Source organism: Ambystoma mexicanum, chromosome 9, assembly GCF_040938575.1.
Source record: "Ambystoma mexicanum isolate Mex_15411 chromosome 9, UKY_AmexF1_1, whole genome shotgun sequence".
Lineage (NCBI taxonomy): Eukaryota > Metazoa > Chordata > Amphibia > Caudata > Ambystomatidae > Ambystoma > Ambystoma mexicanum.
The window spans coordinates 382,548,078-382,574,165 of record NC_090931.1 but is presented as its reverse complement, the minus strand read 5'-3'; the positions used below and the strand labels follow the sequence as shown (position 1 = coordinate 382,574,165).

The window sequence follows — 26,088 nt, the reverse complement described above, 5'->3', positions numbered from 1 at the left end:
AATTGAGTGACTTTTGGGGGCACTGATTTTCCTAGCATAATGGATTTAAAAAAAGAGAATATTAAGATTATATAACACTATAAATAATGTTGATAAAACCCTCAACAGGTTCTCCAGTTTAGGGCATTCTTGCTCAATCGGCCAGCAGTGGCTATAATGGAAGCAGCAGTGGGATTAAACCCATGAGAACATGGTGAAAAAAGGCGCAATGGGCAACAACATAATCCCAAATGGGTCAATTCCTTCTAGTTGTTCTCTACTGAGATTAGGGAGAGAGGAGGAAAACGAGGAAACCCCAACTAAAATGTGTCTTCCTGGTATGTTTTAAATAGGATACACACAGATTGGTTTACACGAGTGGACATTGATACCAGGACACCAACAGAAAATACCTACTATTCGTGAAGCCAATAAACACACAAACATACTCAGAGAATGTATTTATTAATACAACTAACAATGTAAAAAATGAAACTGTAAATTTCAGGATGTAACACTAGGTTTTGCACACTATCAACCCAGAATTCCTTGCATAAACATGAATAGCGCAGACATGGTAGCAGAGCCCATGCTGGGAATAACATTTCCTAGGAAGTGGCACACTCTATTTGGGGAAATAGGAGAGTACCCTTCTTCACCGTACACTGATTCAGAAGCAGAGAAAGACCTCTGCGACATTAGAACATGATAAAGTATTAAAATCAGCTAATAAACTACTCTGCATTGTGTTTATTTGTGCGTGTCTAAAATTTGTTGATTGTACTTCGTTTTATTATTGTGCTCCTAAATTGCTGGGAATTTCTTCGTATTGTGTAACTTTATTCTTTCTAAATCACAAAGAACATTCTTTCATAATAGATAATTATGTGATCAGAATACAAATCTGTTCTCTTTACTAATATGTCTTATTTGTTCAAGACTCGTCTTTTTAATGCAATTAAATATTATGTTTAACTCTCTGGCAACGCATTCAAAGGCCTTTGCTCATGCTCTCGATGAGGGTCTTCCCTTTGATCTAAAGGTCTGGAATTAGGAATCCAACTAATCCCACAAAATGGGGTGCATCATACAGGATTAAACTAGAAATCAGACTCAGTTGTCCATCGCCTACAGAGTGAGTGTAAAGGCTCTCGGTGCAGTTGAGATTAAGAGAACCGCTGCTCACCAGATTGTAAAATAATCAGGACAGTCCTCACCACAGGATTGGAGGGCAAAATATCTTTCAAGCAACATCACTGGCTGGTGAAAGTCTCTCTCTTCAATAAGATTCAGTGTAGAATCTCAGGACAATGTTTCTTCAATGAGTACAAATGAGTTCAGGATCTCTGGATGCAGATCGTTCAATCAAAGATAATTGAGAGTAGTACATTAGGGTAAGATAGCTCCAGATTACATGATTGCACGATCTCTTTGTGACAGTCTCTTCAAGAAATAGGCTTGATCTGAGGCAGACGGTCTTGCTTAAGAATACGCTCATGCATAAGAATATGACTGAGTGCTGGATCTTGGAATATGGGTCTCTACTTGCATTAGAATTGAGTGTCCGGTCTCAACATCAAGTCTGTCCATTATAAGGACAGACTGAAGGATATCAGAATGAAGCTCTCTCCATGTATGCTAATGACAGCATTGTTGCTCATCAGAAGTAGTGTGCCGACTGACACGTGTGTATGATCCCAGAGAGTGAGCTTTGTTTGTTTGTCAGAAAACACGATCAACATCTTTGCAGCATTTCTCCAAACACCATCGGCTCCTACAGGGTGGTGTCCTCATCTTCTGTGGATGAAAAGACAAGTTACTGGAGGAAAACAATTGGAGGGACTAGATATGTGCCATAGAAAGGGGAGAGAAGGCAGGTATGAGAGGGGTGTATGACCTATTTGCAGGAAGCCAACAAATGAATTGACTCTTTACGCTTAACGTCTTAAGATGCTGAGGACGAGTCTGCTCGTCCTGTTTGCATAGACATGCATGGTTGGAACAGGTCTTCTTCTTACCTTATTAGGGGGACACATTTTATCTCCCTCAGAGAGATGAACAACTTCTGAGCCTGTCCTGTGATATGCAGACTGCAAACACTGTACCAACTTAACTATCTTAGACGTGGGACAGAAGGTGGATGCGGGCGAGGGCAGGCAGCAGGTGCAGGCGAAGGCAGGCAGAAGTAGGGCACAATACATCTAAGTATTTGTGGGAGTGAAGGTAGGTTGAGTGGGAGTGAGGGCGCATGTGAGCTAGAGAGAAGACAATTGTGAGAGGAAGTGAATTCAAGTGTGAGTGGGACAGAAGAAAGCTAGCAGTACTAAGGAAAAAAGACAGGTGTGAGAGGAAAGACAGACGCACGAAGAGGGGGTGGGAATGGAAATCGCTATTAGTGAGAGAGAAGCCATCTAGGTGTAGGCTGATACCCAGGTGTGAGCGAAGGCAGGACTCACGTTTTACCGAAGACACATTTCAATAGAACAGAAGGCACCGAAACAAGGGTGTGAATGAAGCTGTCTAAATCTGAGCACACCAGAGTGAGTTGGAGTGAAAGCAAGGTATCAGTGGGACAGAAGATGATTAAAGGAGATTCAAAACAGGCCTGAGTGGGACAGAAAGTACCCAAGTGTGAGGAAAGTCATGTCTGACTGATAAAAGGACCCCAAAAGTAAAGATTAGTATGATGGGGAGAGAATACAAGTGTGGCTGGAACCAAAGACAACCGAGAGTGAGTGCCGACAGGTATGAGTAGAAACAAGTACATCTAAATGTCAGTGTAGACCAGTCTGAGTGTGGCATAAGATGCCTAAATGTGAGAAAATGAAGGTGTGTCTGGGACAAAAAGCAGGTGTGAGTGAAGACCACTGTATATGGGACAGAAGACAACTGGGTGTAAGCAAGAGTGTGAGTGGGACATAAAACACCTATGTGTGCATGGAAACGCGTGTGAGTGTAGCCAGGTTTGATTCAGAAAAGAATTGTCTAAATGTAAGTAAAGGCAGGCATGAGTGAACTACATGCAATGTGATAGAAGACACTTTAAAATAACAAGTAAGTAAGCCTTGAAACAGGTGTGGTTAAGGCAGGAGATATTAAGTTTTTTACAAGTATGAGCAGTAAACAAGATGGCTAAGTGTGATTGACATCAGGTGTGAGTGGGTTAGAAAGAAGATACATCCGAGTGGATGGGGCCTAACTGCGTTCATAAAAGCAGGTGTGTGTGTGTGAGAGAGAGAGAGAGAGAGAGAGAGAGAGAGAGAGAGAGAGAGAGAGAGAAGGGAAGTGTAAATGTGAATTCAATTGTGAGTGAATGCAACCAAAGACATCTAAGTGTGATGAAATCGGGTGAGAATGAGGGAAGGTACATGAGTGTGACTGAAGTCAGGTGAGTGTAGAGAGGTGGAGTGTGCAACGCCCCCCACGCCCTCTTCTGACCTGACAGATATGAACGGTGCATATCGCTGCTGGCGTCTACACCCTCCCCTACCACTATCCAGCCAAGGTGGCAGACGCCACTCACTGAAGCAGCACTACAGACCATAACTGGATGTCATCACCGAAGCAATGAAACTTCCAGCTCATTGAGACAAAAGATACAATACAGTATGAAGTCGAAAACTAGAATGTCCTTTCTCACAGCCAGGGGAGTCAGAGAGTGGTAAGCTTATTGGAACAGGTGGCACCCTGGGGTCCTTCTCACCACTCCCTATTGTGCTCATGTGCTAGTAACCTTCCAGGGCATCATGGCTGAGAAAGCCTGCACTGGCCAATCCCTGCCCACCGTTAACACTCACTCACACTTTGTTGCAACAGCCACTCACAACACATTAGCATGACATAATTTCACTTGCAACATTTTGTAAGTGGTCCCAGGGAGAGCTACCCGGTATGGCCGGACCAATTAGATCATCCATCTCATATAGAATACATATCTGTCCATGCTATTCACCAAATCCCATTTCATCTGAGGTTTTGCAAATGTATCTTTTATTTGTGACATCACACTCACATAAAACCTGTGGCAAAGCCTGTAACCAGTCGAGAGCATTGGAAATCCAAGGAATGTGCAGGTGAATCCCTGTTTTCTGAGATCTCATTAATAAAGCAGTGGTTTTGTCACATTTCTGGACTTCTCTGTTTCTTGAGTGAGGGGATTTCCCCTGAACCAGACCTCTTGCTTTTATGATGGGGACTTTCCTAAGCCCCTCCCCCACCACATGAGCATTAGATATAACACGATCTTTGAGTGGTACAGCATGCATCTAAATATGTGAAAATCTCTGTGAATAGGAAAGTAGAAAGATTAAAGGTAAATGGGAGTATAGATAAAGGCAGATATCAATAGGTCTGAAGATACCTAAAGTGAGTGAGGCAGTTCATAACTAAGTCTGAACAAAGGCATGCGTGCCTGGGATAGAATGTGAATTGTGTCAGCTATGAATATGGTAAAAGAAACATGAGTGTAATTGTGAATGAAGATATTTGAGAGTGGGACATAAGGAAGGTCTGAGTGGGGTATGTGGGGCAGAATACTAACTGTATAGGGTATTTGCTGCCACAGTGAAGAAGTGTGCATGGAATTCAATATACACTCAACAAAATATCTGGTACTAGCTTTATGACGCTCAGGAGCAGGAAAGCATCAGTACACCTTGAAAGGATTCAAGCATCTGGCCTGCAGACTCTTACAGTAGACCACTGAGCTCCTGCACAGGCTCTCTTACTTTGAGTGGGACAAGATGCACCTAAGTATGATCTGGAGCCTAGCTTTGGGTGGACATCATTAGAGTCACCTTAAACTACCTCCTTACCTGCGTAAGTGGGCAGAGCCTACAATGATCCTTTATGGGAATTCAGGATGAACATACTAGCCCTTAGGGCTTAACCGGCTCCACATACCCGGCTCTTCACCACTGCTTCTCCAGGCAGACAGGTCCAGGGCGGGAATCTGGTTGCATCTCACAAAATCTCGTGGGTAGGTGTTTGCCATCAAGACGTTCCTCGGCACCTCTGTGATGCCTGTGTTATCACAGATAACTCGGGCCAGCGTTACCCTCTCCAGAGCTCGTTTCTGGGCGCTGCTGAACACACCACGATTCTCATAATAAAACCTAAAAAGGATGGTTGGAAACAAGCAGAGATTGTTAAAGTCGGCTTACCCATCAACTCAGTCATATTCAGAAAGGGTTTGCTCCACTAATGTCTTCTTGCTAGAACCATCCATTAAGACATTCCTTCCACTCTATGGGGGTTGATTCAATGCTTAGCCTGTAGATCTCTCTCCGCGGCAGGGGCCTCCCTCTGGAACAGCCTTCCTGCCTCCCTGAAACTTGAGGAGAACCATCTCCGGTTCCGGAAGCACCTCAAAACCTTCCTCTTTGCCTCTGCTTTCTCTCTCCCTCTCCCCTGCTGAACAGCTAATTTTCTTCACTGAAACTGCACTGATTCTGCAACTGGACCACTCTTAACGGCCTCGGTCCTGGGCCCAGCCACTCTCCACTTGCACTGATGCCCTGGAACCCCTCTGCACTGCGGGACTGTCTCTGTATCCCTACAGCCCCCCCCCCCTTTTCCAGCACTTGTTCTGCACTTACCTTGCACTTGCCACCAGCTGGCCCTATTTATTTATTACTTTACGCCACTTACCTTGTACTGCACTTTTCCCCCTCCCCCACCCCTGCACTTGCGCGATCTGAATGACACCTGGCCTAGTAGGATCGTTGTCTGTCTCCCCTTGTTTCCTCCCCTCCCTGCCTCGTCGCGCCTTGAAACACCTGTGTATAGGCGCGTTACAAATGCCATATCATATCATATCATATCATACTTTGCCAGCATATTCATGATGATAACCAACCCTTCCAAACCAAAGGCACGGGGTCAATCCATATTCCACAGGAAGCTAAACAACAAATTATGGGGTGGATTTATAAGGTGCAATGGGTCATCACATTCATTCAATTATTCATTTTCATTCATTCATAATGTAATCGTTCTCCACTACTAACCTAAATCTATTGATGATCCCTATTCAATATACAGTGATAAGTGGCTGATCTTTTCCTAACTGGGGCAGAAGAACATCAAAACACATCCCTCAATCAGTTAAGTCAGAATGAATTCACTCAAGGTTTAGAAAACTATTGAATTCATCCCTTTTTCCAGTTCGACTTCCTGTGTTCTTCTCTGTTGTCTAGAGTCTGCAGGAAATTATTATTATTAAAAACACTATCACCTCATTACCAGGTCAGCAGTAATTTCATGGTAATTCTGCGGAACCATTGCCAAACTGGCTTATCGTTAATGTCACTTGGCCCTGAGAATTTAGCACAAGATTACGTGTGGTAATAACGATAAATGAATCCCCATTTTTTCATGCCTATATAACTCCATGAGGAATTTGATGGATTTACCGCAAGCAGTCATTCTATTTCAGTAACTCTGCTGATTTCTGGCCTGACAGTGGAGGATTTTTACACCAGCATACATCTGGAGGTAAAGCCTTCATTTAAAGGTCAAAACTCGGATTGCAGTGGTGTGGTAAAAGTGGTGGTAACAGAATTACGGCCACTTTCTCACTGTGCCACCAAACGCTTAATTTGGACCTTTCTTCTCTCTTGGATCCCAGAATATGTCAGCCTCTGCCAACAGAAATAAATCAGTGCTGGCCTCTCCAACAGGCTTACAGTTAATCTTTTTCCCAAGCAGCACAGCCTAGATGTGTGCTTGTCCAAACAAGACAGGCCTGCGAAGAACTTCTCCATTGGATGGAAGCAAGAGGCAGGTATTTTGTAACTGATTAAAGTCCATGCAGGATTCTCAAAGCAGACACAGATCTCGCCACACCTCTTAATAGGCATGGGGCTGCAGGGGACCCTCTTTATAGATACAAAGCTAAGTGGTGTCTGCCAGCTAGCCCTGGAAAGGATTGGTGTCTGGTGTGAAGAACTCAACTGACTGGCACGGGCTTGAGATGGCCTCTCCCAACAAGCACTGTGCAGACAAAGGAAATCTCATAGGACTGAGACATCTGTTATGGGAAACTGAGGCTTAAAGAGGACCTTAAAGTTACATTACTATTGGCACTCAGCTAACTTCTATTGGATTCACCTGACAGACGTAGCACCTATGCGCTGTCCTCTGCCCACTCCCCAATCCAAACAGACAGTGCCCTAAGGAGGAGCTTCCTGGTAAGCACATGCCTTTGGGGGACTCTTCCAACAAATAAAAGCCTAAGGAGGCCTCCCCATACAAAGACAGAAAATGACCACACATATCTAATGAGGTCTCTCCAAACAGACACAGAACTGGATCTTTTTCTACATACAAAAAAGCTCAAGGCTCCACCCACAGGTCAATGACGATGCCCCATATACATAGTGCAGCTCCTGCACAGACCCAGAGACTTCTCTCCACAAACCCAGGGAACTCCCCCACATACGCATGTGCCTCTCCGACATAGGCCCCTGTCCCTCGCCTCCACAAAGCCAACATCTCTCCAGAAACCCTGGTTTCGCTCTCCAGAGACCATAGCTCCTCTCTTCTTGACAAAGGGGGTCATTACGAGTATGGCAGTAGGGGGTTAACGGCACCGGTAAGGATTCCGGTGCCGTTAACCCCCTACTGCCGCATTCCGAGGTCCCTTAGCGCGTCCCAATAGGGCCGGCTGGTTTTACTAGTTTTACCCGTTAAGGGACCAGGGAGCTAATAACGGGCCAGCAATTTGCGGGCCCGTTATTAGCTCCTTCCCCATTCCCATTGAGCCCTATGGGGGGCTCGAATGGGAATGGGGAATGGTTTTCGAAATGGGGATTTACCGGGTCCGCAAGGGTCAGAATGTCCCGGTAAGTCCCCATTCCGACACCACGGACCCGGACACGGGTTTGGAGGCAGCCATGGTGCAACTAGCACCATGGCTGCCTCCAAACCCGTAATGACCCCCAAATACTGTATGTGAGGTTTCTGCATGTTGAAGAAGGCAGCCCCAAAGAGACTCCTTGTAAATCCATACAAAATAACATAACAAATGTGTCTGCTCACCTGTCACCATCCCTCGCCACTCGGAACTGGTTGCCAATGATGCAGGCCAGCAGAGCACCAAGTTTCCCACCAGGCAATAAAGGTTCAGAAATTCCTCCAAGCCAGATGTCGATATTTGATGGAGTCCCATAAAGTTCTATTAATTTCCTGGCCAAGTCACCATTGTTGAGGGTGGTTCTGAGTTCAGCCAGATTACGCACCTGCGGGAGGCCACAGAACCTTCTCCAGTCATTGTATGCTGATCATGGGAGGGAGATTGTGCGACAGAGGGAGACAAAGAGAGAGAAAGCGAAAAAGAGAGAGATAATGAAGCATGGCTAACAATCCTATTTTCAGAGTTATATTTACAACCAAAGAAGAGTGAAACTGTGAAATGGGGTCATGGCAGTGAAGAGGAGGTTGACACAGCTAGCATTTAACTTTCAAAACCAATGGTGATGGTCAATTTGTGATAAAGTGTCTGTCGTGCTTGAACATCAACTGCAATGTGTGGGTTTGCCTTGTTTTGGAGGGTCAAATCTGACCAATAGTTTTCATGAGAGTGAAGCAAACCTCAGAACCTTCCAGTAGGAGCTCAGTGAGAGAGCTGAGCGCTTTCACTGAGTGCGAAACCTGAAGTGGGACGAGAGGGGACAGCAGAGGAACCCTGCTCAGGTTTGTGGAAGTAGTTTGGGGTGGAAGTGAGTACTCCCCAGGAGTAAAACTCTTCTAAGCTACTGTTGGTGTCAGCATTTCTGAAGCCCTCTGTATCTGAATTCACGGACATCTGTGCATAGTATTTCTAAAGCTCTCCACATCTGAAGTGCTTGCCTCCTGCTGGCCCTGTTTCCATAGATCTCCATGTGAGTATCTTTAGACAGTTCACCCTGATCAGAATATAGCATGTGCTAATGTCCTTTGAGTATTGTGCATACAGCTTTATTGAAAGCTCATCTGCCTCTTTCTGGCCAATTGCTATTCAAGCAAAGGGAGTTGCACTGATACAACACTGCTGTTTCTAAGAAGTCAGTGCTGTGCTTGGTCTCTTCTTTTAAGTACCATAGTTGGGGTGTTTCCTTGCTTTAAAACATTTTTTAAGAGCTTATCTACCCAGTGGGGTAAGCGTAACCCCCTGAAGGGGGAAGAAATATAAGACAGAAAATAAAATGGAAGTGTCCATCTGCGCCTGAGCTGCTCGGGGGTCCCTTTAAACAAAAGACAAAAAACACTGGGTACGGCACGAGCTGAGCACTTTTTTGACAGTAGAAGTTTTGCCCCGACCCTCACAACAGAGGGTGGAGCCGGTGCTCCACTAGGCGTCACAAGAAGACAAATAAAGAAAATCATCACCTGGTTGATCGTGCCGCATCTTGCTTCACCACCCGGCCTGGAACCTCTGTTATGCGGTGCCCCATTCCCAAGGTGGAGGGGGGAGAACCGTGCCTCCCTCACCATTGCAGCCCCACCATTGATTGGGGCTCTCCATGGGGATGGGAAGCGCCCAACATCATCGCTGCCTCCCGGGCTGTCCCTAGCATACACTGGGCTCCCGGGAGAGCAAGGGGAGCACCGTGTGAACATTTCTGGGCCTGCCTCTTAACACGGTCGGCCGCAAAGACCCCTCCGGGCTGCTCCTGCTGGCAGATGTGGCCTGCGTTGAGAGAGTGACTGATGGCCCCCCACTGCTGCAATCAACGCTGGGCTGCCCTGGCATGTGCTGCACGGCTAGTCCTTCATAGAGGGACCCCCCAATGCTGCTTCTGCTATCATGCCAGTCTGTGGCTGGCATATGCAGCCCGACTTTGAAGGAACTGTGGGGTCCACACACATTACCACTGCCCTGCTCACCACCCAAGAACCCAGAGCATCAGAACAACAAGTTTTTAGGGACTCAAATTTCTATTCAAAGAACTCTTTATATTTTATAGTACTCTTTTTAAATTTCAAATGGCTTTTTTGAGTTTACTGCAGTTGCTTGTGGATAGATACAGTGCCTCATTACACGGTAGGCGGTAAGGGTTTACCGGTACCAGTATTTTATCAGTACCGGTAAACCCTTACCGCCTAACTACGAGGTCCCTTTGCGGGTTGGAGAATTTAACGCCTGCTTTTTGCAGGCTTTAAAAACCAACCCGCAAAGGGACCAGGGAGCTAATTACGGTACCGCAATTTGCGGTGCCGTAATTAGCACCTTCCCCATTCCCATTATGCCCTATTGGGCAAAAATGGGAATGGGGAAGGGCAATGGCGGAAGGGGGAATTATCGCCCCACCAACCTTGGAATAGGGCGGTAATTCCCCTTTCCATCAAGGCTGTGCCGGTATTTTGTGTAACGAGGCCCACAGTGTTAGTACTGTATAATGGTGTCTATTGTGATTCTCTCTTTTTGTAGAAAACTAAAAAACTGCTAGTGTACTGAGGCAAGATATCAATAGTTAAATCAACCACTAAACAAACCAGTACACCAACATTACTGGGTCTGCCTTTCCTTGTGTGTAGTTTATAGTTATCATAACCTTGTTTTTCTTACCAGGGTATTTACGGCGCCATTAACCCCTTAACGGCTGATTACGAGGTCCATTTGCGGGTTGGAGATTTTAACGCCTGCTTTTTGCAGGCGTTAAAAACCAACCCGCAAAGGGACCTTGGTGCTAAGTACGGTGCCGCAATTTGCGGCACCGTACTTAGCGCCTTCCCCATTCCCATTGAGCCCTATAGGGCAAAAATGGGAATGGGGAAGGGCCATGGCGGCATGGGGAATTACCGCCCCGCCAACCTCGGAATGGGGCGGTAATTCCCCATTCCGCCGTGGCAGAGTCGGTAAGTTACCGGCATGGACCATGGTGCAATTAGCCATTGAGCCCTATAAGGCAAAAATGGGAATGGGGAAGGGCCATGGCGACATGGGGAATTACCGCCCCGCCAACCTCGGAATGGGGCGGTAATTCCCCATTCCGCCATGGCGGAGTCGGTAAATTACCGGCATGGACCATGGTGCAATTAGCACCATGGTCCAACGCCAGGGTCGTAATGAGGGCCATTGCCTTTCTGATCACGTCTGTTTTCCACAGAGTCGCACCCAGGGTGATCCAGAGCTCAGGTAAGCAGGGATTGCAAGAGACGGGTAAGTGGTTGTTTAAGTATTTAGAAGTATGAAAAACTGTATTACTGTGCCCGCCTACAACTGTCTCGTGTCAAGTGTGCTTTAGGTCAATTCCCCCACTACATAAAGTTTAGTCCACTATTCTCATTCAAGTGTAACTAACTATTATGCCTCCTGTTGGTTTTTGTTATGACCTTGGTGGTACCACAGGATTACTGTGAAATGATCAAAAATCAAATACCTACTGCAAAATGACCGAAATATTTGTGGTCAAATTCTGTTTTTAATATTACGGGGTTTGTCCCCCTATACCACTGCCCACTTCCCCATACCATAACCTATACGCTTACCCCACCCCCATATATTGTTTACCGAAAATGTACAAAAATCCCTAACAAATTCGGCCCCAAAGATTCAGTCATTTTTCAACATGTATTTTTGAATTTGGTCATTTCTGCAGATACTGCGGTGCACAACCAGCACCTTTCAGTATTGATGATGCAGGTATAGACGATTTAGTTGGTAGCTAGGGGAGAATTCCAAGGAAAGAACATCTGTCTTTGCCTTTGTGGGGTAGCCATGCAAGCAGGTCAACATCTCGTTTTCCTGCACAGCAAAGAGGTCTGAACAGCGAAGATTGTCAGGATGAAATGGAGCCAATCTAATCTAATTTCCTCCCCTGCCAGGAAGATCACCCCTTCTCTGTCAAAGGCGAATGAAATCAAGCATCTATTGCTACTATCAACCTTATTACATTGCTTCTTGTAACGTCCGATTTCTTTTGTCATGGGAAAGGAGCCGTGTCTCCTTTCCATAGTTATGTTCTGTGGGTTGCAACCCACGTAGTTGACGGGGGTGGGGTTTCCGTTCTGGTGCCAGTTTGCGCGTAATTGAGTAAAGAGTTGAAGCAGATACTTTTGTCCCTGCGTAGTATTTTGTCATTGAGGTATCAATATCTCTTTCATGTGCTTGTATGAATACAACACTTCTTTCATAGGTTTGTAGAGAAGATTGTTAGGAAATAGGAGAAAGGTTGACATGAGATATGAAACATTTCAACTGTATTGAAATCACTTTTGTGTTAGGCTTCTATGTGGTTTGATGTCAATTTTAACTGTAATGAAACATTTTTAGCTAATTTCCTTGTTTTCCACTCAATAAAGTGCCATTTTATTGTTTTCTTATGTTTTTTATGTTTGTATGGTTGGTGCCTCCTGTAAACAAACGCTCAATAAAACGGACCTTGACTTAACTGTGCTAGTCAATATACTCTGACAAGATGGAAATCATGATGTCTTATGCTGAAACCACATGACACACAACAATCTCATGGATTGCTTTGGTGGGCACATGTGCGAAAGAAACAAAGTGGTCAAGACCATAAGGATTTAGATGGACAGCAGATTAAACCTGGAACCACAAATCAGCGTTGTGGTCAAGTAATGCTTTTTCCATCTATTGTCTTTCAGGCAGATAATACCCTTCCTCAGATTCCCAGACATGATCCTTGCAGTGATTTTAATGTTCTATCCAGCACAAATATCTTGGAACTATGGGCCTCCTTTTGAGGACATTACACCCAATCCAGATTACAGCTGCAGGACTGCTACTGAGACTTGTCAGGGGAGACCACATCATGCCGACACTTAAAATGCTTCATTGACTGCTGGTCAAAATAATATTGGAGTTCAAAGCACTCTGTATCACAAACCACACCCTTCCGTCCATGAAGCTGAATTAATCCTGGGAAAGATCTTGCCACATGACCCAAGGAGGACTTTTTGATCCAACAACAACGTATGACTAACAGAATTTCAGAAAGTGGCACGGGGCTCAGCTATTTGCAACATCACAGCCAGACACTGGAGCTCAGTTCCCAGGGGAACTCGCACAGTCCAGCATCACCTCACATTCTGGCAAACACTCAAGACCTGGCTGATTAATAAACCATAACCAACTCAAGGGAAGGACTCTGAACCAAATGGAACCAGCAAACAATCAGACATGGGTTACCACCAACAGCTTGTAACTCCAGGATTGCTGAAAGCACAAACTTGGGGCAGATAAACCACGAGAACATGGAAAGAATGACCTCAGATTCAAATATTATGCCCCTTGGCTCTGCAGCCTGAGCCCCACAAGCAGCTTAGCAACAGTCAGCCAATCAAAGACCAATCACTTGACCACAAACACTGCACTCTGTTTTTCCCCAGCGCAACTGCAGTACATTAAGGGGGCATCCATGAAGGAAGCACTTTCACACAAACATCAGCCACAGGCCAACACTGTGTTGCTGATTACAAAGGGAATGTCTTTTTGAGACCCATTGCAGTAGGTAGGCTCAGGAGGTACCCAGTGTATATGGATCAGGCAACCCAAAGTGTCTCCAAGACCATCTCATGGTAGTAGAGCCCAGGATGCTTCACTGCTCCATTTATCCTAGGTGCCCACTGCGACCGAGATCCTAGATTCACAGGCATTCTCTAGGATTTCTCACACTGTTAGTTGTCTACTGCAACTCTTCTCCTGGATGACCCATCGTCACCAGTTTGGGTTTATCCACCTGGGGCTATTTAAACCGGCTGGAATACCCGGAGGGGACCTCAGTTCTCTATTATATTGCTCCACTGTTCATTCACTCTGCTGTGACTTGATACCACTGTTGCCTGCCCAACATATCTTCCCCGTTTTGTGCCTCACTCATGATGGTCCTACTGATATCTACTCCTGACTGTATGCCACCCTTATCTTGACCCACTTTGACCTCCCCGCTTCTGGCTATCTCCCTCCATCATGACTTATTACACTCCATTTTCTGCTCCTGGATGTTTATCCCCTCTTTCACAATGGTTATTTAAAGCCAGGTACTGCATGTTATTGGCTGCCAGTAGTATCTGCAAACTTAAGGGTGCTTCAGGACTCCACTCAGTGGGCCGGCCTGATGTGCATGTTGCAAAGAGGTGAAAATGGCACAGAAAAGATATTCTCATTTAAGGTGATTTATTGGCTTTGTCAGGGTGGGGAACAATTTTTCTGAGGTTTTTAAATAGTCCCCCAAAACTATGACATAATATATACAAGGTTCTTATCCCCTTCCTGGGTTAGCATCCAGAGCATTTCTATAACTGGATTTTGCCGTTAGTTGGGTGCTCTACTATTTTAGTGTCTGACATGTCCTTAGTCAAGGCCTCAGTTTTTCCTTTTTCCTTGTCTTCGGGCAGAGCTTGGGCATTTCCTTCCCTTGCCTTTTCCATGGCCAGAGATTTTCACTTTTCTTTCTGTACTTTTTTTCTGTGCCTTTTCTCTCCCCACTTTCTCTCTGACCAGAACCTCTACTTTTTTGCCTTCTGCTCTCTCTTTGGCATGGGGCTTGGCCTTACTTCTCTGGGCATAAGGTTTTCCGCTCAACTTCTTCTCCTCTTGAGATAAACTACCCCATTAAATATTCTGGGATCTGACATTAAATGAGGCTTGGACTTAAAAGATTTTGCCTGATTGGCAGGAAAGGTCTGGTGCTCTGTAGGAACATGCTCTGTAGTAGAGATTATTTATTTATTCAGGTTTTATAAGATGCCAACTGCGAACATAGTTGCTTCGTCGCACCTCCAAAACAACATATGAACTTTCATAATCATTGGAAACATATGAATTCTCATTGGAATTATTTGAATCCGTTACATGACAAGAAGAGCAAACATGGCAAATTTAAATACAATCTGGAAGGAACAAGGGAAAAACAGAGCAAAACAAACACAAGAGTTAAGTGTAATGCTTTTTAGTTCTGAGTTTTGGATATAAACCTTTAAATAGGTCAGCCACCATTATGTATTTCGTGCCTGTTTAGTGCCTTGAATGATGCTGTTGCCTTACTTCTCCCCTTGTGGCTGCAGGACTTCACCTCCAAGGATTCTGCTCTGTCTGTCTAATGTACTCAGCAAGTTAATTGGTCCGCTACAATGGCATTGCGTGGGGCTGAGAGTTTAGAAAACCTTTTGTCATGTATTTTCTTTTGTTTGAAATGAGTTTCCCTTTTTTCATCTCTCGCTTTAGTGTGGGGAATAAATGGAGGCCTCTCTACATGTCTGATTGTTGCAAAGGGGAGAGTTGCGCTTCGTTCTGAGTTTGAAATTGGATAGATGTGTGGGTCTCCTATACGTGTCCTCTTCATGGTGGAAAGGACCTTCTGAGGGCTGATTAGGGATTCCCCCTAGTCTTCCTGCCCTTGGACCTGTAATGGAGTTGCCTGGATCTGCAGGTCCTTATTTGTTTGGTCTTTGAAATGGTCATGAAACCTGTCCTTGGGATAAGAAAATCTACAACCGTCCATGTTATGTTATATTATTTAATATTTTGATAGCGCCTTACATTTGTGTTCACGCATGTTGTACGAGTTGGGCTTCCAGGTAACAGTATGCCACAAACAAACACCCAAGACCCATGATGAAGCCAACTCAAGGGGCCCCAGTTATACCTCACGGGCATGCAATTGCACTGCAGACCATCACCGTGAGAGGCTTAGTCTGTTGAGACTGGGTGTAGGTTCTTATAATGAAGTTGGTAGGACCAGAGAGTCTGCAGCTGGGGCCATGAACTCTGTGACTTTGAATAATCAATGACATCGCAAACACTCTGTGGGGGTAAAACTGTCTGACGATTCTGGGTTTGATTTAAAGTTTGCACAAATAACCCAAACCCCTATTTCCAGGTCATTGGAATCAATGCGAGTGATGTTGTGGAATATAGCAGGCATTCAGAAGTACATGGAGGACCCAGAGTGGCTGGATCTGGTATAATCCTATGACTTTATAGTCCTGCAAGAGACATGGTCAGTGGTGACCAACGATATACAGGGCTTTGTAACATTCAATGTACCGGCTTTAAAGGGTAAACAAGGGTGCACAAGTGCTGGGTGTAATCTGTGGGTTAACATTAAAATATTTTCAGCAAAATGTATGTCTCCTATTGTACATGGTGATTACATGGAAATCCAAATGCGTTGTCTTGATGGGTCTAACTTGTTCATTAATGTGGAAATCGCCATGACGCTACCCCAAGCAACCCTGAGCTGTCACTCTTGGAAGAAAGAGTGACTGACTGGAGGGAAGGTCACGCTGGCTCGATAAAAAATATTATTTGTGGTGATCGGAATCTCCAATTCGAGCCCCTTGACATTATGGTTGGGATCATGTATGAGAAGGATGCGAGATGGGGGGTGGGGTATTTGGTGGTGGAACATTCAAAATGACTTAACAGACCTGCCGAGGAAGTAGCAAGATTGTTCCTGCAGCTGGGTCGCAGGGCATGTAATGGCAGAGTCCCAAGTGACTGCCTGGCAAGTATAATCTATGGTATGTTACCCAAGTGTAGTTTAATTGATTACATCCTGGTGAATGTGGAGTCCTGGGGTCACCTGCAAGATTTCTGTGTGCTAAAGAGTAAAGAGGCCAGAAAGTGACCACAATCCCATTGTAGTCTCTGTACTAGGGTCACTGTTTGGTGCAAGGAGGGAGGCACATGGGCGGAAAAAGATACTTACTGATCCTAAGGGAAGTACCAAGTGTCCCGTCAAGTGGCAACTACTAGACCAAGAAACTAAATTACCAGGTATATACGCAAGTATTCTGCCTCTCCTTGAGGTTTTTTGTAGCAGTGAGGCTAACAATGACGCCAAACTCCTCCAAGTGCACAAAGGAATCATGAGTGCCGTAGGGAGAAGTATGAGTCGACCATGGTCCCATATTCCTAGAAGGGCAGTTCCTACCACCCTATGGTATGACGGTGAGTGCCGGGCTGCTAAAAGGGCGTTGATCGAGCAGGTCAATGGTTGGGGGGAGCCGGGCACATTAGCCCTGATCGCTGCAAGGGCACTGTGCCACAACCTTCTCAAGGTCAAGAAGGCGGCATACTCGGATCAACTCTGGGATAACCTTCTGTGGGTCACCAATTCTGGCAACTCTAGATGTTTTTGGCACCTCCTAGAAGCAGGGAAGAGCAGCGGCCAGAATCAAGCAATGGAAGGCATTCAAGAGGCAGCCTTGTTCAAGCACTTTCGCAGCCTCTAAAAGGCAGCAAACCAGACCTCCCACCTAGATCATGGTGCTGCCTCTGGAGGGTCCGGGAAGGGGGACACTGCCCCCCTCGTGCTGACCACACACAATATCGAGGCTGCCCTATTATCACAGAAATGGGGGAAAGCACCAGGCCCAGATAGGGTCCCGGCAGAGTGGTACAGGCAGGAGAGGGCCATATGGATCCCATATTTGCACAAGTTCTACAATGTCTTACTGGCAGCCACCAAGGTCCCTTACTCCTCGTGGACTCAAGCAATCTTGGTCCCCATCTTTAATTAAGTGGATGGGGGATGTCCAGCTAACTACAGACCCATCTCCCTCCTGGATGCAGGGGGCAAAGTGTTTGCCAAGCCAGTCCTTGGGCACTTAATGGTACAAAGCGCTGAGGTGGGGGCTTTGCATCATCTGCAGGCCGGCTTCCAGCGCGGTATCCGCACGGTGGACCAAGTACTGAGGCTCCTGTTGATCTTGGACAAGTATGTGGCACTAAAATCAATGAACATATATTCAGCTTTGTAGACTTGGAGACTGCTTTTGACAGTGTACCCGGAGCGGTTTATAGTGACATTTTCGAAAGTCACCTTTTCGAAATGCCATTTTGTCGACACAAAATAGCTGGAAAAAAAAGAATTTCCAATGTTTTTTGTTTTCTTTTTAGTGGGGGTGTCCCCCCATCCCTGGGGAGGTCCCCCCATCCCACCGTTTTTTTTATTGACACTTTTTTTTACTAACGAAACAAAAATAAAACAAAATAAAAAATAATCAATTCAGATTTTTTTTGCCATTTTTGTTTTGACAAAATGCAATTTCGAGAATGTTTTTGAGAATTTAACTGGATACCACCAGAGCAAAGTTGAGGAATGTGCTGATTAACAAGGGTATCCCAATTAGTATTTTAATAGGCAAACAGTCATTTTATAGCAATAATGGGGCAACAATTAGGTACTCATGAGACAGTAAAACATCCGCAATAATCAACATTGAGGAGGGTGTTAGACAGTCTTGTGCTCTTGCACCCATCCTGTTTTGTCTGTTTATCAATGGGGTTAATTACATCCTGGTGGGCGAGCAGACCCATGCCTCATCCCTTGCATGTGAGCCAATACCCATCCTCCTATTGGCAGACATCGCAGTTCTCCTCTCACGGACTCCCAGGGGTCTTCAAAGACAACTGATAACCTTCTAAAGTTTTTATGAGGAAATTGGGCTTGCAATAACCATGCAGAAAACACAGTCAATGGTATTCAGCAAAAAAAGTGCCAGGAAAATCCCTGGGTTCAAAGTCTGTCTGAGTGGTGGCACTATCGAGCAGGTAATGAGCTACGACAACCTAGTGGTCTGAGTGACGGCCAACTGTGACTGGAATAACCAGGTAAAACGGGCAGACCTAAAATTTACTGTGTGGTGGGGCTGTACTCAGAGTTACACAGCCAGGTACAGCAGGCGGAGTTGACATTTTTTAAGTCCATATTAGGGCAGCCGGTCAATGCGCCTAACATCCCCGTTTTGTGGGAACTGGGCCTACAGGGAATTGCTTTTGTCTTTAGAACAATGCCAGTATTCCTATGGGCCAGAGCATGATCAAATGGTAATTTGGATCAATATAGAAGGGCCATTAGGGATGTTTTGACTCACCTGGCAGGGAGTGATTTACCCTGTGCTCGAACATAAGAAAGGAGCTGATTGCTATGGGGATGGAAGGATACTGGCTGGACCCTGAATCTATCCCAGGAAATTACAAAGTGTTATTCAAAAAGGTTAATGCAGCTAGATGGGAGAGAGAGCCCACAGCAAAGCTGATATGCTCAGCTAGTTTGGCCCCCTATCTATCTAGAAAAATTGCCCAGGCTTCGAAAGTAATCTGGATAGCATGCAGGGGAAGTTAATGAAAGCCCTATATATGAAATTGTGTATTGGTATATTACCCTTGGCTTTTCTAAAGCACACCTGGAACCCAACTAATCCAGCAATGTGTCCCTCTTGTCATAATGTAGAAGAGAGCACTGTGCACTTTATCCTGTTCTGCCCAGCCTATTTACATTTTAAATTGTTTTAATTTAGCGACTTGGTTTATTGCAAACCTTTCACTCTATTTGATAACTTTCACATCTTTACAGGTTTTCAGTATAACATCGTTAAAATATTTGTAAAGTGGATATTTCAATCCATAATTGTAATACTCACATTAAGAGATAAACCATCAGGTGGCAGCATATCCCGGTAATTATTTCTTATATGGGACAGAGCCATACAGTCAATCAGAAGATGGCGTGAAGTTTCTTCATGGGTGGAGTCGTCACAAAATCAGAAAAACCTTGAGAGACCGCTCAATTGTTTCTGATGCGCTAAAACCTCCCTGGTGGGTGGAAGGTATAGCCTCAGTTGCAAAAAGAGATCACTACATGTTGGGCATGGAAATATCTTTAAGTATGTTGGAAGTTGGTTCAAGGCTCAGCTAAGCAATTAATTGATAGATTATATTTTGCTTTAGTCTCCTGTGTTTCAATCAAATCATTCCATTGGATTTGTTTCTTAATCAGAATAGGATTGGATTTCAAGATTTCTAATGAGCATCCAAGAGCTTCCAACCATTCCATACATTTAGACTTCCAACCGTTAAGTACCTTGTTTTGACAGTTAATCAGGATTGATCTCAAAATATCCACTGGTGGAACATCATCTTCTACAAGAGTTTTACAATAGAGATCTATCGATTTCCACTGGACCATCAAATGCACTGACTGAGTGACTAGTTTGTATCTTATTCGAGGTACCGGAAAGGATTGTGGCAGTGAAAGGACTTTCCTTCAAAATAGACCTTCTAGGAGATCCCAAATCAGCCATGTTAAATGAAACGCTGCTTCTGCTCCAAATGTTAATATCGGTACAACATTCTGCCGATAGAAAGCAAGAACTAGGAGCATAGAGAACTTCCTGTATTTCCTATGAAGGACCAGGGCTTGTCGGGCCAAAGTCCGGACATTTGATCTTAAAGTAGCCTCCCACTCATGTTCATTAATGCAGAATGCATCCAGACTTCTAGGTACTTTATAGTGTGGACTAGCTTGATTCGATTCAGAAACAAGGAAAACGTACCTTTGGTTGGCCCATGTTGATTGCAAAACAACATGATTTGGGTCTTCATGGTATTCATAGTTAGACCATTTTCCTGAATGTAGGCAACCAGGGCATTTAGTCTTCTTTGCAGGCCCATCAGCGTTTTGTCTAACAGCACCAGGTCGTCTGTGTAGACCATCCATGGAACCGGAGCCCCATTCAAAATCGGAGGATGAGCTCCCACTTCTTTTTGGGAGGCAGACAGGTCTGTTATGTACAAATGAAACTAAAATGGTGCCAAAGGGGAGCCCTGTTTCATCCCATTCCATGTTTCAATTTTCTTTGAGATGGTGCCAATGTCCGAAAGCCTCACCTGGACCGAAGTGTTCGAATATAGGGCCCATATTGCAGCTACTAAATCTGGCGGACAGTACCACGTCAATAGTTTATGCCATAGTTTTTCATGGTCTATGCTGTCAAACACCTGTTTAAGGTCAATAAACAAAGCATATATTTTTGTTTTTGATCCAAGCGCTTTGAGCTTTATTAGATAAGCAACATGAGATTGACATTGGTTCCTAATCCTTTGACAAACCCAGTCTGTCGGGGATCTCTCCTGTTGTTCTGTTTCGACCAACTGGTTAAGCGTCGAAGAAGGATGGAGGCAAAGAGTTTTCCCAACAGGTTCAATGATGCAAGTGGGCAATAGCTTGCCAGGATCGCCCTATCCCCCTGCTTGAATACTGGGATTAAAACAGGATTGGTTTCCATTATCACTGCAAACAGTGAGCTACAGAAATCGGCCCAAGCATCTCGATTCTATTTTAATATACTGTGAGTTAATCCATCTGGGCCAGGAGCTCGTGAGGTATTCAGTTGTTTAATTAAGCTCAAGATTTTGTCTCTGTGCCACTCAATTTGCCAGTTCCTTCATTTATGATCATCTGGCCGCTCCACCCAAGTGGTTCTCTTTACATAAAGAGATGGAAAATGAGCAACCCATGCTGGTTCCGGGACTGCAGAAGTTAGCAGTGTAGATTGTTTATATTGTTTATATTGACCATTCAATAAAGACCCTATTTCTCGTGTATTTTGTTTGGCCAATATTTTAAGCATGGTCTCCGCATTCCATTGGATACGTTGCGCTTTGGACATGCGCAGCCAGTTTTCATACTTTTGCTTTCTTTTTCAAATTAACATAATACGTTCATTTTCTTAGAGCAGCTTAATAGGTTTTTCTCTTCTCCACCAGCTTGATATTATAGGCGTGATCGAGTTGGATGCAAGTTTTGGTTCTTTTGAGTCAGTAGCTCTGTACGGTAGCAACACCCAGTCATAGTCCAATCTCTCAGCACCAACATTGGAGCTATTTAGATGGTTTGCCGTCATCACCGAAACATCTGACGGGTGTATTTGCACCCTGTTTTTCTCATTTAAAAGGTTTAAAGTCGGGAGTTTATTCAGAGTAAGACCCTCTTGCTTACCTTTCCAGGTCAAGGCCAGCAAACGGTGATCACTCTTTAGTGTGAGAATAACCTTCAAGGTATCCAACTCTTGAAGCATTACCAATGAAGTGAAGATGTAATCCAAATAGGCTAGCGAGTTCCCTTTATGCCAGGTGGGAGTAGGCAGTATGTTCTCAGAAAGTTGGCCATTGATGAGAAAAATAGACCTTGCTTTCAACTCTTTCATCCAAAGTTGAGCTTTCTTGGGGAGCATTTGGGTAGGAATCAAAACCCCAGTGCTCTTAAAGAGATGAATATTGAAATCCCCAAAAGGATTAAAATCCAAATTCTTATGTCGGAACTGTAGATCATCTATTGCCGAAAGTAAAGTTTCAATAAAAAATGTGTGATTGATACTGGCTGGATTCCAATATAAATTGCAAATGATCATGATCTGGGTAAACGGATTGAGGTTCAAAACTTCCTGCACTACAAAGTTATGTGCAGACTTCACTAAAATCAACAAGACTCAAGATTGTCGACCAGTTTTACCCAAAAGAGCAGGATTGAAGTATGATACACATCCATTGCATAATGGCTGCTTCCGCATCCAAGTTTCGTGGAAGCAAAAGATGTCATAGATTTGTAATCACGTTTCCTTCTTCAGACAAGTGAGCGAACCCTCATGTATTCCATGAACAAAGCTTCAACGGCGAGGACTCCAACGTTCCTGATTGCTAGTCGACCTGTGAAGATGGTGATATTAGACTGGCTTGCTTATTGGTAACCCTCAAGCCTGCAATGGGCAGAAGTCCCTCTTGCTTCTTGACGTTTCTGCATGTATTAAGGTCAGCTGTATCAAAATTTCCAGACAAATGGTAGAATGCTTTCTCTTTCACCGTACCACCTTTTGACATCCTTTCCATAGGTTTGACGATTCATTCAGGAGACGGGGGCACAGCCCCTTTTGCCACGAGGTTTCACTGATATTTACAAATGACAGCTTCGGATTCTCCGAGGTCAATACTCTAGAAAGTTCAAACCACAGTGGAAGAAAGGCAGCACTTTGCTCCAAAATGGCATATTTGGCCCATGTAGAAAATAAATGTAGGATCACCCAATCTGTTCTTTCTTCTTCTGCAAATCGTACAATTTTAATGTCCTTTGAATCAATCGGCCTCATTATGACTCTGGCGGTAGCCGTGCTTTCTGGTAAATACCAGCACGGCTGGTGCAGGAGTCATTTATTTTCTGTCACACAGCAATGGGGACTTACTGGGGCATGGGGCATGGCAGTCCCGGTAACTCCTCATTGCCGGAATATATTACTCCCTATTCCCATTTGAGTCCCTTTGGACTCAATGTTAATGGGGAGGACGGATGCACCGGCAGCATTCATGAATGGTGCCGGTGCATCCGTTGAGGTCTGCGAGCAGGTGTCGTTCCGCCCACCATGTCAGACCTGGGGGGCTGAAAAGCACCCCCTCGCAGAACTCGTAGTTTGTCGGTCCAGAAATCACAGTAATGGTAAGCTTACCAGTACCGCTGTTTCTGGACTGGAAAACTTGTAATGACCCCAATGTGTTTCAATTTCAGAATAAAATGGAGACGTTTTAGCATGTTGGCGTGATTCAAGATCAGACCATCCGCTGATCTTAAAATGAGTTTGATGACAACCATGAACAGAGGTGGAGTTTGCCTCGGTCGATCAAAGTTAGGTTGGTTTCTTTCAACTTTATTCTCCTTTTGGTTTCTCCAGCCCCTGTTCTTGGTTTTTTAATAGATAGGAGGCGTTTTTGGTCCAAAGTTATAAACAAAACTCCTCGGGAGGCCACTAGTAGGTCACAAGTAAGTGTGATATGTGAGGGAGCAGCATTCCCTATTGCCATAACTGAAACATGGCTCCACCCTGCAGCAGGCCCTTCCCTAGCCCTCGCCTTGCCGGATGGCTACGCAATTATCAGAAAGGACCGAATTAATACAAAGGGAGGAGGTATTTCCTTCATTTTCAAATCCAATCTTAATATTAGAGAAATTGCCACTACTCCATTCACTTCAGGAGAACTCCTGTCCCTAAAAATCACTATCACGGCCACGGTCTCTCTAAATATGTACCTTATCTATGGGCCACCAGGTCCTATCACCTCGTTCGACGAGGACATTGCCACCCTACTAACCTCGGACACCAAACCCACCTCCAAAATTATCATCTTTGGAGACTTCAATTTAGGCCTTTATGACAGCTCTGACACCCAAGCCTCTACATTATCCAATACTATTGAAACACAAGGCTTCACCTTAAGATCCGCTGGCCCTACCCATGCCAAAGGACGCACGCTCGATTGGATCGGCGACCACAATTGCTCCACACACATTTCGAACAATGACTCTTGCCCGTGGTCAGACCACAACGTGTTACCATTTACCATAATACTAACACTCTTACCAGTTCTCAGACACCTATGGCACCCGCTAACCAAGCAAGCACGCAATATGCGTAACATTACACCTGACAATAATATCCCTCTGATCTCGAAGCTCACGTCACATGTGGAAAACTCAGCTGACCCTGCCTCGCTGGTCTCCACCTATAATTTAGTAATGGAATCAGCTCTTGATTTGGTGGCCCCTATGGTTAACTGCAAAGCACACCTCAACCAGTGGTTCACCCCAGAGCTTAAAGAATTACGTGGTGAAAAAAGAAACGCAGGAAACAACTGGAGGAAAAACCCTTCAAGTATCAACAAACAACAATTTACCACCCTACGCTCCAATTATCGAAAAGCCACCCATCAAGCCAAAAGCAATGCATACAACCTACGTATTGAAAATGCCAACTCAGTCCTAAGAGAAGTAGAAGCCCCCTCTAAGATGCCCGACTTATGCATCAAAGACCAAGCCTGGTGTGGAAACTTTCAAAAAGCCCTATGGATAAAATCACGACACTCCAGACCAAAATTAACAATAAAAAGTTGAAACTCAATACATCCCAGCAGCATAACAACAAACTTAATCTTCTTAAACCATTCCCTAAGTTCGAATTCTCCACCGTCACGGTAAAGGAGACTATTAAAATCATAAAAGGCCTCAAACCTTCACAATGCCATGGAGACATCTGCCCTGCAACTTTAATCAAAGACTACGCAGACAATCTGGCACACTTCATCACCTCGCTCATAAACAATTCATTCACCTCCAACAAAGTACCAGACAATATCAAGGAAGCCTGGGTACTGCCTCTATTGAAAAAACCAACCCTAGTCCTGAATATACCAACCAATTACCGCCCTATCACCACAGTACCATTCCTGTCAAAAATTCTCAATGGGGCAGTTTATGTCCAAATCCAAAAATACTTAAAAAACACATCATCTGCTGGGCCTCCTCCAATCAGGCTTCCGACTAGGCCATGGCACGGAAACAGCCCTAGTAGACCTCAACGTGCAAATGGACCAGATCAGAAATAGAGGCAATCTAGCAATCCTCCTTCTATTGGACCTTTCAGCTGCATTTGATCTTGTAAATCATAACATCTTATGCCCTCACCTATCCATTGATGCCAACTTCTCTAATAATGCCACAGCATGGATTAAATCATTCTTGTCAAACCGTACGATGAGAGTCTTCTCAGCAGCTAGCCCGACTCCAGTCACCTGCGGAGTGCCCCAGGGATCATGTGAATCCCCTACCATGTACAACGCGTTCACTAAACCTCTCTTTGATAAACTGGATAACTTGGGTGTCACTTACACAAACTACGCTGACGACCCCCAAATACTAATTCATATCACAGGGGACTACAACACCGACCTGAATGCCCTTAATGCAATCTATCACACAATCCAAGCTTGGATGGCTCAGAACGAGTTATGCCTTAATGACGACAAGACTGAGATTTTGATCATGGGCAGCCAAGCCAAACTCAAAAACCTCTCCACACTATACCAATCTTTCAATATAGACGGAAATCTTATCAAAACTTCCAAAGGCGTCAAGACCTTAGGAGTCTACCTTGACTCATCACTCACCCTCTCTCATCGGCATCCGCCTACACAGCCAAACTTATCACAGCCTGCAGACCCTACCTTACCGAAGAAAACCGCATTACCCTTGCAAGAGCATTAATCCTCTCTAGGATTGACTACTGCAATACCATCTTATCAGGTTCTTCAATCAAAAACATTAAAAAGCTTCAAATTGTACATAATAATGCCATAAGAGCTGCCCTGAACAGACTTGCACTGGCTGCCAGTGAGGGACCATATTAAATTCAAAGTCCTCACGCTTACACATAAATGCTTATCGAACACTGCTCCTTGCTACCTCTCCTCCTGCCTTATACAAAAAAAAAAAAAAACAGTCGGCTAGACCTATCCGTTCGGCATATCTTGGACATCTGACTAAGTCTAGATAC

The 26,088-nt window shown here is 44.7% G+C and overlaps 1 protein-coding gene across 1 annotated transcript in view; it reads right to left on the bottom strand.

Moving 5' to 3' along the window:
• Positions 1-425: 425 nt before the first annotated feature.
• LOC138488096 (myeloperoxidase-like) overlaps positions 426-26,088 on the bottom strand; it is a 156,931-nt gene continuing 131,268 nt past the window's right edge. Inside the window, exons 12-14 of the mRNA XM_069614852.1 lie at positions 8,020-8,257; positions 4,882-5,093; positions 426-1,776 (exon numbers count right to left, since the gene is read on the bottom strand). Coding sequence (XP_069470953.1) covers positions 1,754-1,776; positions 4,882-5,093; positions 8,020-8,257 — 473 coding nt within the window. The 3' untranslated portion in view covers positions 426-1,753. The remainder of the gene's footprint in view (positions 1,777-4,881; positions 5,094-8,019; positions 8,258-26,088) is intronic.